The 17,329-nt window shown below is 40.3% G+C and overlaps 1 protein-coding gene across 1 annotated transcript; it reads right to left on the bottom strand.

Moving 5' to 3' along the window:
• wdr45b (WD repeat domain 45B) lies at nt 1–16,261 on the bottom strand. The gene is made up of 10 exons (XM_023822652.2): nt 15,944–16,261; nt 8,747–8,821; nt 6,433–6,534; nt 6,181–6,268; nt 5,780–5,874; nt 5,035–5,225; nt 3,745–3,830; nt 3,550–3,651; nt 3,289–3,410; nt 1–2,594 (listed from the first exon to the last, which is right to left on the bottom strand). The coding sequence occupies exons 1-10, from the start codon at nt 16,008–16,010 to the stop codon at nt 2,488–2,490; spliced, it is 1,035 nt and encodes a 344-aa protein (XP_023678420.1). The 5' UTR covers nt 16,011–16,261; the 3' UTR covers nt 1–2,487.
• Between the last annotated feature and the right edge of the window lie 1,068 nt (nt 16,262–17,329).

The raw sequence follows: 17,329 nt of genomic DNA, 5'->3' as shown, positions 1-17,329 counted from the left end.
TGATTGGTATGTTCGTTTTAATGAAATATTAATCAAATACCTTTGCTTGAACATGAGAAAAAGGCCGCAAAAATGCATACAGGTATGAATGTTTCCAAACCTTCTGTACGACCATAGGTTCAGCTATTAACATATTTCCTTGATAGGTTGCCTGTAAACATTTATATATAATGTATATCACTATTTATTCCCAACTCTCACCTGTACTTTGGTATTCTCCACTTCCAAAAGACTGACACTGTCTAGGGCTATGCACTATGACCCAGTGCTGCTTTTTTTTTTATGAGAAACTTCCAACCAAGCTTTCTGCTTTTCCAAAATACAGGTTGCAGTAATGACATGCAGCTGTCTAACGAGGAAATGCTTAGGCAGCAGCCAGTGGAGTCTGCAGCCAATTTAAACTATTGTGGATGGATGATTGCCATTATAATTACAACACTGAACACCTCTTGGTGGAAAAGGCCCAGTCTTCAATTGTAGACGGGTTCTTTCAGAATTTCTCCCCCCAGCAAGAAACATTCAACTCATACAACAGTGCATTCACATTTGAGTGATTCAGACAGTTTCTGGCTGTAAAGTTATTGCTGTTACTAAACATAAAAATTCAGTGAATGGCAAAGTGAAATAGGCTTCATGGTCAAGGAGACAGCAGCTGAACCCAATGTAGGCTTAGATGCTTGGAAATGAGTGATTTGTGATTGAAAGCTTGTAGACTGAGCCATTCATAGGTAATTGTTAAGTTTAACAACTGAAATAATAAAAAAGCATGAAATTTTGCTGTCTAAATAGGGCACGACTCCACCTGACATTATCCTCTCCATTAGTCATGCAGAGGTTCTATCCCATTATATTTAGTCCAGGCTGGAATCTGAGCATACATTTACATTCTGAACTGCCAGTCTGAAATGACAATGATCAGCCTGTAGGCCTGGACAACAGTTATAGAAAACATGCAACGGACACAATGAATCCCACGGTGGAGGGACTGGCTGCTCTAAAATGACCCAAAATGCAAACACCTGAGATTCTGTTAAATCCACGGAAAAGTGTACACGATGCTTGATTCAGTCTCTCCCACCACTGCTCAGTATCACTTGTCAGGATAAGACTTTTTTTTTCCATCTCAGCAAAGGAAATAAAATTCCATATCTTGAGAACTGGCATGTAATAGGTAAGCAAGTACCAGACTCAGTTACCGAAGCGCCATGCCAAAAGTTCTCTCCTTTTATGTCACATTTAAGAGTGACTTTGCCTGGGTCATGTGACAGGAACTTCCCGGTTTAGTTTGACGAAGAGCAATAAAAGCCAAGTTGAGAGTCGGGAGATTTAAAAAAAAAAAAGTAAAATTCTTCAAAACCAACCAGTGTCTAATTTGTTGCTTTTAAATAATGTAATAAGTCAAAAGGAAACCACTGGGATTAGCCTGTTTTATAAAAAAAAAAAAAATCACCCAAAAGAATCACAAATAATCTGGACACAACATGCAATACAAATGAAAGTCCTCTTTCGCAGATATAATTACACAACCTCCACAAAGTATGATCTCATTATGGTAAGCTATGAAGTTGTTTTCTGCCAGATATGCATGGGGAAAATGAATAATTCCAAAATGGTGATCCTCCTCGTTCCCTACCCATCGGGCGCCATCATTAAATAGCAGAGAAACTTATGAGTAATTTATGGTATTGGCACCATGCTCCTAATAGTCATAGCAATGGGAAGACGGTTACATATTAATGGTTGGAGCTGGCTGTAACACTGATGGAGAAAATGAAAAGGAAAGCATTGCACATACGAGTAAAGATCATGGACATGAGGGGCAAGAAAACTTTTGTATATGTATAATCTCTACAAGTACATAGATTCAATATGGAATATTGGCTTTATACATTGAGTAAAATCAGATCTAGTGCTAATAGGTATTTAAATGTATGTATATTTATATAAGTGAAACTTACTTTGTAAATCAGCAGAGGCACTCCCTATACCTGGTTAGGTGGTGTTACTCAACAAAACAGGAGAATCAGCTTTCTTCTTTAAAATAAAAAAATATTATAATGAATACCACAGTATTACATTCTTTAGTGTGATCACCACAAGGTTGCCGCCAGAAGATACATGACTAGTGTAGAACAAACTGAAATGTTATGTGTTAAACAAAAAAAACTGTCCTTTCAGGAAAAAAAGAATTATATCGCTCTTAAACGACGCTCGACTCAGTCTCTTCTGCCACTGCACAGGCTTGCCTGTCAAGATAAGACTATTTTGTAAATCCCAACACAGGAAATAAAATTCCATAGGTCAGATGTTCAAGTTTATGAGGCTCTCCTCTACTTGTCCTGTGTGACCACTGTGCTCTGACAGTACCTCTCCCAGCTCAGACACTCAAATTGTGATGTGCCATTTGTGTCCGTCTTCAGCAGGAGGGAATGAAAAGACCGAAGGGGAAAAAAATGATAAGAAACCTTTATACAGGTTCCTAGTGGGTCAGATTTTCTCATCTGTCATTTCCAGAAACTGTGCATAAACATCCCTGGAACATTCCCCTTTTTGGTTAAACAGGAACTTGTAATAGCTGCCATCAGCACATATGGCTAGAGGAAGGAAATGAAACACAAAAGGGAATTACTACAATCATAAGCAACTTCACATAGCAGATAATTTCTTAATGCAGCTAACATTTTCAAGAGAGTATAATTTAGCAAAACAGCACAATATTTTGAAGACTTAAATGTGTAGCACTATTCCACTAGATGGCAGCATGGCTAAATTTAATGAGCACTCACGTAACTCTTCCTGAAACCGCAAGTCAGTTTCAGTTCTCGCTCTACTTACTTAGTACTTACTGTCATTCATAAAATTATTTAGAGTGAACTTAAGATAGCCCAGTCTTAGCGATATCGACCTAGACGACTGAACTGATCCCAGGAAGTTGCCTAATATAGCTGTACTCCGCTAGAATTCTGCAAGGCATGAGGACTGTCGTACAGAAAGGCAATGGCACACAGGGGTAATCTCCTTGTCGGCTCTTTGCCCATCCAAGTCCATCCCCCAAAGCAACCAATTCCCACCCAGCTCTCCTGCATTAGCTCATCGCTAGGTTGTAACCTAACACTCCATGGTAAACAGAGACCACAGGAAAAAGCAGACATTTCCAGTGAGCGATTTGATTTCCTCGCTCGCCTGATTCATATCCAGTTCTTTGTCTGCTTCATTTGTTAACCATGCCAGGAACAGGGCAGTAGGTACACTGAGCTTATGCTCACTGGAGCAGAGAAGCTGCCATACCTATGACTGCGTTGGGCTCCGTTCCAAAGGCACAGACACAGGGGGAGCCAGAGGGGACCTGGAACTTGGAGAAGCTCCATTTGGAACTGAAGTATTTGGGAAGGAAGCTTGCTGAAGCCAAGCTGAAAACAGAATGAGAAAAATAATTCAGGCACATATACTTGCTTGCTGGGCATTATGTGCAACACAGTTGTCTGAACAGCATTAAAATGAAGAGGAGGTGGCATCAAATTGCAGTAACAACTCAAACCTATACCAGACCTAGACTGTTTGTTCCTTTTAGGATCCTCTGCTGCAAATATGTGTACAGTGCCGTGGTCACTGGACACGCAGATGAGAGACGCATCCTGGTTGAAATTGATACTGTAGGGAGACACAGACTGCAAAGTAACAGGGTTCTGATATGATGCAATTACCCACCACATTATAATTAGCAAGACAGCATGAAATACTCACCAATAAATGTTAGCTGCTTGTGAGCCCCGCCTTAGTTCCTGGATCAAGTGGCCTGCAGAGGTGTCAAATATCCTTATCAGAGTCCCCTGTGACAAACAAGGTCATTTTTTTTAAATTTTCATTTAATTTCAACAACTATGTAAAAATTCAAGTCAATTAATAGTTTGGGTGAAACATGCATTGCCCTCAAATTATTTTGGTGTAAAGTAGAACCCATTAACAAACAGGATATACAACTATACTGTACTTTAGCTTCAACCAGAGTAACTTGGTTGCAGTACCTCTACTAAAAGGATGGAGTTAAATGTATCGACAGAACTTTAAGGGCAGCATCTCCACTCAAACTCCCGAGAAAAAAAGCAAGAACTACTAGGTTTACTAAAAACTGTGAATTGTGCCAAACAACATTCATTCATGTTGACTACATTACTTCTTTCAGGTGCATCATTACACAAGCATGAGTGAGCACTGATTATCGACCAGGGGAAAACAGGATTAATAGAGCTAGAATATCTCACACACACACGCACAAAAGACATGCAATATTAGACAAAGCAATGGCTTTGTCAGAACATACACCGGCATGCCAGTATTTAATTGCCTAATTAATTTTGAATATTTGCAGCCTGCTGTTTATTTCCTGATCTTGCAGTATATCAGTTTTCTAATGATGTGATTCAGCCTTGGGCTTAATGATGATAATCATGTGAGACAGAGGTGATCTCAAAAAGAGATCTCAAAGGAATTTTGTGCATAAACGATACTGAAGCTTAATTCCCCTATACACTGACCACAGTAAAAAAGTCAGTTGTAGTTGAAAGAATTACAATAGTTCAAAGAAAGAACTATTTCATGCTCCCCCTTCAATGATTAGTAGGTTAACTTGGCCAGTCACTATAAATACATCCAATATAAAATGTACAGAACATGGAGATTGTCACAAAGAGAAACAAAGTTAGTGCAGCAGGAGTAACCATAGTCTGCTTTCTCATTCACAAGCTTGTTCATCTTGCCTGCTTAGTAATAAAATGCTATGTTTTAGGATATTCTGCAACCCTGCGGATTCTAAAATGCATTTTTTTTTTTACAGCTGTCACGCTTGGTGTGTACGGGCCTTCTTAACAGACCCAAGGTCGATTGCTACACTCTTGCACGCCATCTCGGGAAGCTGGTTTTATATTACACAGACGAGGACTTTATAACTGACAGGTTGTTCTACACAAACTTGCCAACTTGTGACAGGCAGTGCTACAGAGCTGCAGAGGTAAATCTCACTGGCTCCCCGCCTACTTTTTCGGAAGCAGTGGCTATCCGCGTGCCCTGCAGGTTGAGCGCAATGCAGCACAGGGCTCCCTCGTGGGCCGGGATGTCCACAGGGGGCTTCTCAGTGTTGGCCAAATCCACAATCTGCACGTGGCCAGAGTGTGTTCCCGGGAAGGCCAGCAGGGAATTGTTACTGTTGGGGCATAGAACACAAAGGCCTGCAGGAGGCAGCGGGAAGAGAGCATCTCAATCAGCTTTTACACCGATAGAACACAAGCTGGTGAAATCATGGCATCACAGCAGAAGGGCAGCTGCTCTGCCATGCCAACACAGACAGGAGATGAGTCTCCATTCACTGAACTAGACATCAAAAATGACCTGTTAAGTCAAACTGTAAGCTGGTTTTGTGATGAGTACAAGAACACTTAGACTAAGGGAGTATTTTTAGATTAAAATCTGCATAAGCAGCAAAGGAAAGCCATTGACCCTAATATCAAACATTAGTCTAGTTCCCTGGCTTTACAATCAACTGCAACAGCTACTGCCCCTATTTGGATGGATTACCAGCACAGAGGTGGTCTTTGTTATTAACAGTAACTGCTCTACAGCAGATCAGTCGAGATGCCATAACGGTCAACATCAAGCACAGCATGCAGGAAACTCAGACTTCATTTCCTAATATTTCCGAATCTAACATGACACAGAGACAACATGCATGTATGGTTTTTATTGGGCGTAGCCTGTAGAGAAACAGGGATGGAAAGTAATGTACCTTTGGGGTTGTAGCAGGTTTCAAACACATGTAGTTGGTGGGGGTTGTGAGTGAAGGTGAACACCTTGATCATAGAATCTAGAACCACCACAATCCTGAAACCAAGCGATATTAATCATTTCAAACACAATACTCAGATCATTAAGAAAACACAATGAATTGAATGAAGTATATCCCAGCAAAACACATCCACTTTCGATAGACGATCTGAGAACATATCCTGCCTGTATTACTGTCCATCTCCCAGGGCAGAACTGGTACAAATCACAGCACGTAGCAATGGCCATTAATAAACCACCTCCAGGAAATTGGTTAATAGAGCCAAAAGCTGGGCTGCAACCATCTCTCACTCAAAGAGCAGAGAGCCCCAAAACAGGCATCAAGACGCTGCATGTCACTACCTGTCTCTCCGGAGTTTCACCGCTTTCACTTCTGTGGAGAACTCGATCTCTATGACTGTCTTCTTCTTCAGGTCATCCCAAATCATAACTAGGACAGGCACAGCAGAAGTGCATTTGCCTGGGATCCATGTAGTCATACACATTACACATCTTCATTTTTACTCATGAATGCACACTTAGTTGAATGGTTAGTAGCATTCTTACAGTTACACTGACAATTCAGTCTCACTGGGCTGAACAATGCAAATATACCTTTGTTAGGTGGGTACTTGGGTTTCTTTCCTCCTCCCACAAGGGCTAAGTAGTTGCATCGGAAGAGCATCTCCACATGACCAACCCCACCCTCAAGGAATTCTGAAAAATGCGCACACAGCCCATTGGTATTTCAACCATCATTGGGGCAAGCAAACAGATAAAGCAGCTGTAACAAGTAGCAAATAAAAAGCCACGAACTACCAATGGTGCAATGGTAAACGTCACCTATATTTGACCGTAAATTTATGACGAGTAGTAATAACACCCACACGTTAGAGAGAGAGAGTACTTTATTGATCCCTTTGAAGAAAATTCTCGTTACAGCAGCGTTAAGATGTAAAGATGTACCTCGTGACAGGCCCTGTTTTGTAGTGTCGAGCGTTCTCCCTAATGATTAAGGTAATGTTTGTGCTATGATGCTTTTGGGAAATGGCTCTGTTTTGTAGCATAGTTGTTCTTTTCTCAAGCCGCGATACCAATGGTCAAAACCATGAAGTAGTCAACTAGCTAGCCAAGGAAAAAGTGATGTAAACTTTTGGGGTGCATGACATATGGGATAACATATTGGTATTGGCCAATATTTGTTAAAAATCAAGATATTGCCATCAGTCCAATGTTTCAGTCTTGGCTAATATTTAAATTCTATCAATATTCAAAGATAGCAGCACCAGTAATAAAAAAGTAGAGATTATCACATTCTCACTCTGATTTTATTGAATGTAACAATTTTGTAAACAGGTTACAGTTTTTATGTACTACGTGCAATATGGGTGAATGTGTCTTCCGTGAATCCTTACTGTTATCTAGGGCTGCTGCAATTAGATGTAGTCGATGACATCGATGCTGAAAATGCATTAACGTCAATATTTTAATGCAACGCATTATTTTTTGTTTAATTTTAATGAAATTACCATTATGATTTCTAAAACGCTTCAATTCATTATGACAAATGTTTTCCTTTAATATCACTACGTAATTAGCTTTTTAATATCTTTTGTATTTGTGACTGCTAAATACACTCATTATTAAAGCCATAATGTTGTCTGCTTGATACCTTAGAATCTCCATTGAATAAGTGTTTGAGAAAATGTTTAGGCTAAAATCTGCGGTTATTCGGCGGCGACTGACGGTGCCAGTGTGCGTTTGTGCAAATTGGGCTTGTCGGGACCATTGTTATTATTGTAAACTGAAATGAAAACAGACACCAAATAAAAGAAAATAAAGAAATAAAATGAAAATTAATAAAATGAAATAAAAATGAAAACTATATTTACAAAAAAAAATGTTGGACTTTAATCAGCGAAAAGCAGCGCCACACCAACATCTTTTTACATTGTTTATGCACAATATCTCCTCTTTTAAAAGATGTTGTGGTTGGTGAGCTGTCCCTTTCTTGACTTCAGTGCTTATCGCTTATATGATTTACCAAAACAGTAGCATATGGTGTGCTCCACTAACCAAATTTAATAAACAAGGATATGCCGAATTTACACAGATTACTAACTTCTGGGCATCATAATACGCATCTCATCCCATTAATATTTTAAGCATACTACCAATTTGCTTATGGAATTGACCCCGGAAATAATGTCCATATAGTGCCAAAAAGCCGGCATCCATTTTCTAAAGCCCCGCAATAACATAGTTTGTTGTTGTCAAAATTAAATTTAAAACTTAAATGTTCTATTTGATTTTCTGGAGGAAAATTAATTGTTTAGATTAATCAATAGTCAATAGATTAATCCATAGAAAAACAGTCATTAGTGCCAGCCCTACTGGTATCCTTTTTGCAATAAAAGTGATGTCTTATTCTGCTAGATATTTTCTTATCTTCATCACCAAACTCGTAAGTCTAGGTTCTGTGTGTCATATACCAACCAAATAAAAATTTAATTTTCAGCAATATCTGATAAAATGACATGACATGCCTGGATCAAAACAAAACCAAAATTCTGTTACTTGATATTACCATCTGTTACTGACAGATACTATATATTCAATACTGCCTTTAATCTGTATTTCTCTAGGCACTTCAAAGGTATCTTTCAAGCAATACCCACTTCAGACATAAACCCTCACAGTAGCTGAATTTTCAAAAGTACATGTGATCCATGAAATTATTTTACTTAATCAATGTCATTCCAGAGATTTTTATGAACCTGAAGTGGTGTAATGCTCTGCTAGACCTCAGGTGTTTCTGAAGGCAATGCGATCTTCAGAACATTTTTTCAATACAGAAAACTTCTTTGCATATTTAAATTGCTTCCATGTTTATTGTAACATGTTGACATTTTCTGCAAATTGTCCTTACCTTGCTTTTCTTTCTCTTTCAGGGGATCAGTGTTATATACTCGGAATCCATTTTCCATTCCACACGCAAAGCAACCTGGATATGAGAAAATGAGTCATGAATTGTTTTGCAATAACAATAAATAGGGAAGGAAATATAATCAGAATGTGATGTTTAGTCTGCAGTGACAGTTTCGAGATACTTGACAAGTAATACGTCAAAACAATGATGCAATAAATAAAAGAGCTAAACCAAAGCATTATTTACTGCCAGACCTGTTAAGTCGGTGTTTAGCCTTGTTAATACAACTACTCAGGGCTGGACTGGCCATCTGGTATACAAGGCATTTTCTCTGTGGGCAGGCAAAATTCATCGCGGGGGATCCCTCTATTGGGCAAAATTCATCGCGGGGGATCCCTCTATTGGGCAAAATTCATCGTGGGGGATTCCTCCATTGGGCAAAATTCATTGCGGGGCATCCCTCCATTGGGCAAAATTCATCGTGGGGGATCCCTCCATTGGGCAAAATTCATTGCGGGGGATCCCTCCATTGGGCAAAATTCATTGCGGGGGATCCCTCCATTGGGCAAAATTTGTCATGGAGGACCCCAAAATCCAGGGCCAATTTTTAATCCCAGTCCAGCCCTGCAACTCCTTATTGGATTTCTGGGACTGGAACGAGAGCATTTATTAAACTGAATTAATGCAAGTACCTCCCCAAGATGTATTATGTTGAAACACAAATAGTTAATATGACATCCATAAACACTGAGTCATAACGTACAAAATCAGCGATGAATCCATCCTGCCATTTACTCTACAACAACATGCATATGACTTACAGATTAAATAATAATTAAAGCTTAGTATTCAGCCTAGAGAATGTGAAAAATTACTAAATAAGATGAGAATTAAAGTCACTTTGGGAAGTCTGGGATCCCATTATTTGCATTCATTTAGACACCTGTCCCACCCACAAATCCTCTGAAAACAGCTGATGCAGCCACTTCTACCACATTTTATTCTGAATTATTCTATCAGGGGTATCAAGAGAAAGGTATTCAACAGCTGAACAGGAATATTACACTATGCCCAATTTCTTCTTCCCGGCACAGTTCACATCCATCTACTGAACACTCTAGTGTGTAGCACCATGCTACACATTCAACAATCACATCAACAATGAAAGTTAATTCAGGCTGACAAGGGGAGAATCAACTGTTTCTTATACCTGCTGCGCAAGGAATCAGAGGGCAGGAAGGCTTGTGCCCGTCACATGTCTGCCTGTACTCTTTCACAGAAAGAAGGTATCAATGCACAGAACAGACTAAAATGACATTTCATACACGGAACATCAACCTATCCTGCCATGCATCAGATTCAACTTTCTAACGCCTTAGAAAAAAGCACCTGATGGAGGAAATGATACACTGTAGGAAAACTAGATGATTACTGTTTCTGAAAACAGACAAGACACGTGTTACTCAAGTTAAATTTTATCCCAAAACTCCAGAACAGGCAGACTGCTCTCTGACTGATTACTTGTGACTGACACTTGATATAATGTAATAAAACATTGTGATCATTTAGAGAATATTAACAAAGTCCTGTTTTTTTTTTTAAATCTAGATGTGTTACAGAGACTATTACCGTTTAACAAAAACAGACAACAGTCCAGCCTGAACAGTCCCAAGTAAAAGGACTGTTATGAATTCCAACACCCTTGCTCTTTGTCAACAATGTCTAGTTCTTCACTACGGCTGCATGATATCACATTGCGATTATTTGATATAAGAAATATTTACACTTAATACTGCACTATCTATAAAACAAAAAAAGAAAAAATTTACCCGGAATAAACTATAGCCAAACAGAACTTATTAGATACCAATAGTGTGTCCAATAAGTTGGTAGTGCTGCCATGAGTTACGTCAGACACAAATCCATGCCAACAAATGTGATGCTAGGTGTAAAAATTTGTCCGGGCGCTAGCTTTTTGGTACTATACAGGGATTTATTAATGCCCACAATTTTATAAGCAGATTAATACTACACCTAAAATATTAATGAGAGGTGTATTGTGAAACCTAAAAATTAGTAATCTGTATAAATTCAGTGTATACTTAGGTTTACCAAATGTGTTGGACTTTGAACTACAATATCAACTCCCATTTTACCTTGTTTATCCACAATATTTCCTCTTTTAAAATATGTTATGGCTGCCAAGCCTTTTTTCACTCCAACTTCAGCATTTATCGCTTCCATGATATACAAAAACAGTAGCATGTGGCATGCTCTGCTAACCAAATTTAATAAAACATAAGAAAACGATAAATTCATACAAATTACAGTCAGCACTGCCACAGCGCGTGATTTCACACCACAAATCTGTTCTAACATGATTAATATATTAGTACCTAAGTCCAATACAATGCGGAATCACATTTGTATTCGCGCGATTTTCAGTTGAAAAGAAAAGCACTAGGCAAACTACAACACAATATGGTCTTACTGAGAAACACTACTAGCATGAAAAACAGCTACCCAAGTGATCGAGAGTGATGTCCAATTTGTGAACGAATTTTTCTTTTGAAACGTTTCTTTTAAGAGAATCAGTTTTCAAATCTAAAAGACTAAAAAACTTTTGAGCATCCACACCTTGCACAGGTCAAGGTCACAGATTTAAAAAATCTAAAAATACTTGACTAATTATCATTTAGAACACAGACACGTTTTTAAATTCACTTGCGTTTGGTTTTCGTAGACTGTCTGCAGCCATGTGGCCTTCAGTGCCCCTCCGCATACTGTTATCCGTTGTGTTTATGCTGTGTGCATGCCAGGCAGCAAGGTGGCTGTGGCTCAATACTCCACACTAATGACAGCCAAAACGTTATTTCATGAACCATTTGTTGTATTTTCTGACCCCACTAGATGGTGCTCTTTGTTCAAAAAAAGGCTCAAAGTATGTACCAAGGTAAACCAAGAGCACCATATAGTGGGGGCTGATGATACACCAAATGGTTAATGAAGCATTGTTTTGGCTATCACTACTCCCAGCTCTTCGCAAATGGCAAGTTATCAAATTTGCCACGTTTGGTTGAAGTACTTATTAGGCAATTTTTGCAAGACTCGTAAGACTCATGAGATGTTTATGATATAATTAACTAATGTATTATTATTTCTTATTTACTCGAGCTTCCCCCCACAGTTCAAAAATATGCTGAGACTAATTAGTTACCAAATAGACCGTAGGTGTGCGTGTATGATGTGTGAGTGTGCCCCCTGTGATGGGGTGGCACGCCCCCCTGGATTGTTGCCCGCCTTGCACCCGTAGCCTCCAGGATAGGCTCTGGATCCCCTATGACCCTGAATAGGGTAAGTAATTTCAAAAAATGGATGGATGAATATTTCTTATTTAAAATGCACATAATTACATTATGGGCCACTGACATCACTGCTTTTATTACGCAATTCATTTAGTTTGGAGTAAGTTACTAAGCTTTGGAGTCGCATTTCCCCAACCCTGTTTTCCCCCATCGAATATGTGTCTATTAGTACACAATTTTAGTCACTGCGAGGTTTTTCAGGAACACATTAGTTGCACTGTAGCAGGACTGATTGCACTAACTTTTGGGCATCAAAGTGCCTCTCAATAATATTTCAGGTGTACTATTAATCTGCTTCTCAAATTGTGGATGCAAGTAAATGTTCGTATAGTTCAGAAAATTCGCTGTCCATCATCTAAAGTCCAGGTGATTATTGTACATGCACACATACATACAATAATATTGTGCATATAATGGTATATAACAATGATATCCCTGTTATGTGTTAATTTGGGCACTGTGTGGCTCAGTGGGCTAAGCCGGTGTGCCTGTAATCATAAGGTTGCCGGTTCAAACCCAGCATCAGCACGTCTACGGGTCCTTGAGCAAGGCTCTTAACCCCCAGCTCCCTGGGCGCCGCTACGGGTGGCTGCCCTTTGTGGAAAGCTTACTCTGCAAAGAGTAAGTTGAGGGAGGCGTAAAGACAATTTCCCCACGGGGATCAATAAAGTATCAATTATTATTATTATCCCAAGGTGAATGCTTTGTTTCACACAAAGGGAAGGTAGTTAGACCAGAAAGACAACAGAACAGACAATAAAAATTTGGCCAAAACGGCACATTAGTGAACTATATCTAAGACATCTGGAGTCTGGGCAGAGTCAGTATTCATTGTCTTCAGAGAACATCACAGCTTAACAAAAAGTGAAGTGTCTGTGTAGCCTAAGATAAGCTAAAACTTTATTTTAGAAATGTTTGTTCTCCTGCATAATTTCAATAACAGATGATTCCCAGCACAGCATAAAATAGAAAGTTTATATCACAAGTAGAAGTCAGGTAGAAACATAAAAGGTACATTATTTAGTGCAACACAAAACGGTGATGAGTCACAGTTGAGTTAATGTCCTCCAAGAACGACAGGGTTCGCAACGTGAAGACTGAAAGCACTGTACAAATGGCAGGAGGCACAATGGAGCATCTGAAGCACTGAACACTGTGCATCTTAGGATGAACCAGGGGCTGAAAGCACCCTTCAATTGTACCAGCTCTCTGCTGAAAGAATAGTGTACAGTTTGGACACCAGTCTTCCCTCCTCCACTGACTCCGGACTAGACGAATGACAGAGCAAGTTTCCCTCAGAAATTTTTCAAGCCTATCAGCTCCCCCACCACCACCACCAATCAGGATCAAAAGACATGGCAATACGATCGTGTAGCTGCTCCACAAGGAAGGACTACTCCAGGCTTCCTTGTAGACATTCACTTTGCTGTCATGCCAGTCCAGCCTGTCACTGATGCCAATTGAGCCAATACTGATGAACTTACAGCACTATAGAATTTCTCCCCCCTGTTGAATAGTAACAGCAGTCTGTGAGCTCCTTCCTGCACCTGAAGTCCCACATCAGCTCCTTTGTCTTTCTGACACTGAGCTGCAGGTGGTTCTTCTTAAACCACTTGGGGGGAGGGAACCTCTCCACTAGACTTCTCTACTCCTCTTCTTCCTTTCTGCTACATGCCACAATCACACATAATTGTCTATTGTTAAAAGAGCTATATGAATAATCATCACAAAAAACAAATGATATGCCTGGTTAGTCACAAACAGCACCAAAATGTTTAACAGTGCACTAATACTGTCCTTCAAAGTAGTGATAAGCAGCACTGAAAAAGTTCCAGTTCTATTTAGGGACTTGTAAAATGGATTTCACAATATTTCACTCAAGTTCAGTTCTACAAAGGACTGCATTTATGTAAAAGCTGTCATTCAGCAAGAGGCGGGTGGCTCAGTGGGTAGCAGAGATGTCTCGCGCCTCCGGTCTTTGATCTGTGTGTGTGGAGTTTGTGCGTTTCCTCCCTGTGATGTGTGGGTTTTGTCTAGGGACCCCCAAATAAAAACAAACCAGAACTACAAACCCTCTATCACAGATGAATGATCACAGAAGGAAATGATGAATGAGGATTTTTTTTCATGAGGAAGAGGATATCACCTTTAGTATTTCCAGTATATAATACCAGCATTTTGTTAATTTATGAAACATCTCTACAGACCCCTAAGGTTGAAATCCCCTGCTCTAGTTACTCCAGTTTCCTCCCATAGTCTAAATACATGCAGTAAGGCAAACTGGCATCTTTAAATTGCCCAGTGTTTATTACTGCATGTGTGTGTGTTTGTGTGCCCAGGGATGGACTGGCATCCCATCCAGGGTGCAACCCAGCAATTCCCTGTACTGCCTGAGACAGGCAGATAATACACCAGATGTCAAACATTTGCAAAGACAAATGTAAATCTGGCTGATCAGTTACAATGCTGTTAAAAAACGGTTTCCTCCATTTTCAATAAGTTATTTCTTTTGAGATCAAAGTGATTCAGAGCCAGTTCTGGGAAGCAAAGGTTGTATCCTGGGCAAGACGCCAGCCCATTACAGGACACTCACATATAGTGTAATATAAACTGATGCACAATATTACGTATAATTATGTATGATAAAATATAAATAGTACAGGTTGTGGTAAGAAAACGCAAGAAATCCTCGAAGGTACAGACGTGTCCTTATTACACATTCCCATGGCTGCGTCACAGAACCTAATATGCACACTTTTCCGGCAACTTAATTCTTCTTTTAACAGTTTACATCTAAAATGCTGGGATCTTGTTTCAAATTTTAAAATAAAAGACTCTGCCTATTGTAACTTTTCATAAATTTGTTACTCATTTTTAATGAAATCCCAGTCGTTTGCAAGTGAAATCTTGACCGTACATTGATAAAGTGCCTAATGAAAGTACTCCATAAGGTTATGTGCCTATAATGTTAAATGGGATCTGAAACAATCAATTTCAGGCACATTTCCATTATATAGCTGCCGAGGGAGAGGCATGCGTGCAGCCGCCAGAAACGTGAATATGCACGGTGGCTGTATGGCCGTAAGGCCGCCGGCCAGCCACACCAGCGTGATTAATTTTAAAAACATTAACTATGAATTAAACGCTTCAGGTAGTCAGCTACACCGATGCGTAGGCCTGTGTCACGGGGAGGGGTGTAGCTCTGTACGGCTAGCTTGGTACAGCCGTTTCATGCAGCATGGACTAGACACCGCAATCTAAATAACTAATTATTGTTCACCCAAAAGACGAATTTAACTCCTCTTGTGAGCAAAGTTTGCGTCGCTTTAAACACTGTCACCGACACCCGACCTTGTTAGCGGCAGTACCCCCTATGATAACGTTAGCAGGCTAGCTAGAAAAACAGCGAACATGGCTGTCAAACTAAACGTCGTAATATAAAACTGTCCGTTTCTCCAGCTCCAAGTCACCATCAGACGCCCATCCGCCGGACAGATGACTTACAACTACGGACCACCTACAACCGACAAGCACAGTTAAGCGAAGTACAGAGTTGACTGTCTTATACAGATAGCTGCCGGGGTAATAAAATGGTTTCCATCACCATGGGAAATAATAAGTTCTGTGGTGCTGAAACGCCGATGACAATGGGGAGCTCGACCGGGCCATCGCAAACAGATGCTTGATTGGTGCTAGGAACAGAGTCGAGCAGGTATATCGAGGCGTTCACACGGCTGTGTGGGACCTGACTACCCCTGGTACGGGCCCAAGACTTAGTTTGGCCAAACACAGTTGCTGGAAAGTCGCAATCGAGAAAATAAAAAGACCTCACCGTGGTCCTGGTTAAATCCGGCGTAAAGGAGGCCGTTTCCATGGGGGTTGGAAGGTAAAAGGTTCATCGCGGTGGTCCAGAAATCGCTTAGGAATAACGAAAGGTCTGAATATCCAACTTCAGCTGTAGGAAACCATTCCTAATTCCTGCCGCCGCCGCTCCTGCCCCTCCGCGAGTCTGTCAACACACGGCCAAGCTCCCGAGCGGAGTTTCGCTCCCTTGCCAGGACGCATAGATGCGCAACGAGCCACTGAGCTCCGATACCGTTCGGCATGAGCGGGAAGCGACGCAGTCGCGCCCTCGTCCCATTTCTAATTCGCCGCAGGTAGAACCCTCAGTGCTGACGTCAGGGTTCTTTTAAATGCAAGGTGTTTCTTATGTACCTTTGCTATTACCATGGGGAATATGACTTAAACTTGTGTTTTCAAAATGGCCGTCTCGATCTGTTAGTAGTCCCGAAAGATGATGTACATTATATGTAACGTTATAGTAACAAATTAAACAATAGAAGAATTTTCTCTGGATTCCAGTCCAGTTCTTAAGTACACTGAAACGTCACATACAATACGTGTACATTACATACAGTCTCAGGAATATCGATTTGAGACGTCTATAAGAATTACTAGAAGTAGCAGTAGTGTGCTCAATTATTTAAACGCTTATTTCTGTGTTTATAAAATTAGTTCGATAACTGATTGTCGAGGATTTTGTTCGATGGAACATTCCTTCTTAATGAATATCAATAAAAGTAATGGGATAACTTTTCACCAAATATAATTAAAAGACCATTCACAAGCTGTGGTTCACGCTACAAATATTGAACCGGTCTATTTGTTTAAATGCCTGAGAGTGAATCTGCCTATAATCCCTTTTGGACTGTCCAGGATTAGTCTATATTTTTTGAGGCAACTGAGGGTCTTCACCCCAAATCATTCTGGCAGGAGTGATTGGGGTGTTTGCCCTTCCTAAGTGTGCCCCAAAGTGTGTCCCAAAACGGATCGGGGTTACTGGAGTTGCAGAAAAAATACTGAGGACTTGATCTCGGTGTCCTCAGTGGTAGGAAGGGACTTGCTGAGGCGCAAACTGGCCATTGGGAAGTTCGGGTAATTTCCCATTGGGCTGGTCTTTTTAGGGCCTGTGCATAGCCAGTGAGCGTGTTCATGAAACATAGGCCTAAAAAACTGGGGCCACACCACAACAGCATATATATGTGTGTGTGTGTGTGTGTGTGTGTGTGTAAGCTATATGAGGTGGTGGAGTGGACATCATTACATCTTAGAAGGAAAATGCATTGCTTGGTTTTTCTTGCAAAGGCTTTAATGGGCAACTTACCTCAGTACATATGTAGTTTGCTGACATTGCGCACTAATACATACAGAACCCGTT

The sequence above is a fragment of the Paramormyrops kingsleyae genome, chromosome 5 (assembly GCF_048594095.1).
Source record: "Paramormyrops kingsleyae isolate MSU_618 chromosome 5, PKINGS_0.4, whole genome shotgun sequence".
In the NCBI taxonomy this organism is placed as follows: Eukaryota; Metazoa; Chordata; class Actinopteri; order Osteoglossiformes; family Mormyridae; genus Paramormyrops; species Paramormyrops kingsleyae.
The sequence above is the reverse complement of the archived record's forward strand: the minus strand, read 5'-3'. Positions and strand labels throughout refer to the sequence as shown.

Excerpts from the sequence above, each read along its gene's own strand:
- wdr45b (XM_023822652.2), bottom strand. The coding sequence starts at position 16,010 with ATGAACCTTTTACCTTCCAACCCCCATGGAAACGGCCTCCTTTACGCC. Across the intron at positions 3,831-5,034 it reads TAGCCACTGCTTCCGAAAAA|GGGACTCTGATAAGGATATT; the intron begins GTAGGCGGGGAG and ends TGTTTGTCACAG. Across the intron at positions 3,411-3,549 it reads AAAAGGAACAAACAGTCTAG|CTTGGCTTCAGCAAGCTTCC; the intron begins GTCTGGTATAGG and ends TTCTGTTTTCAG.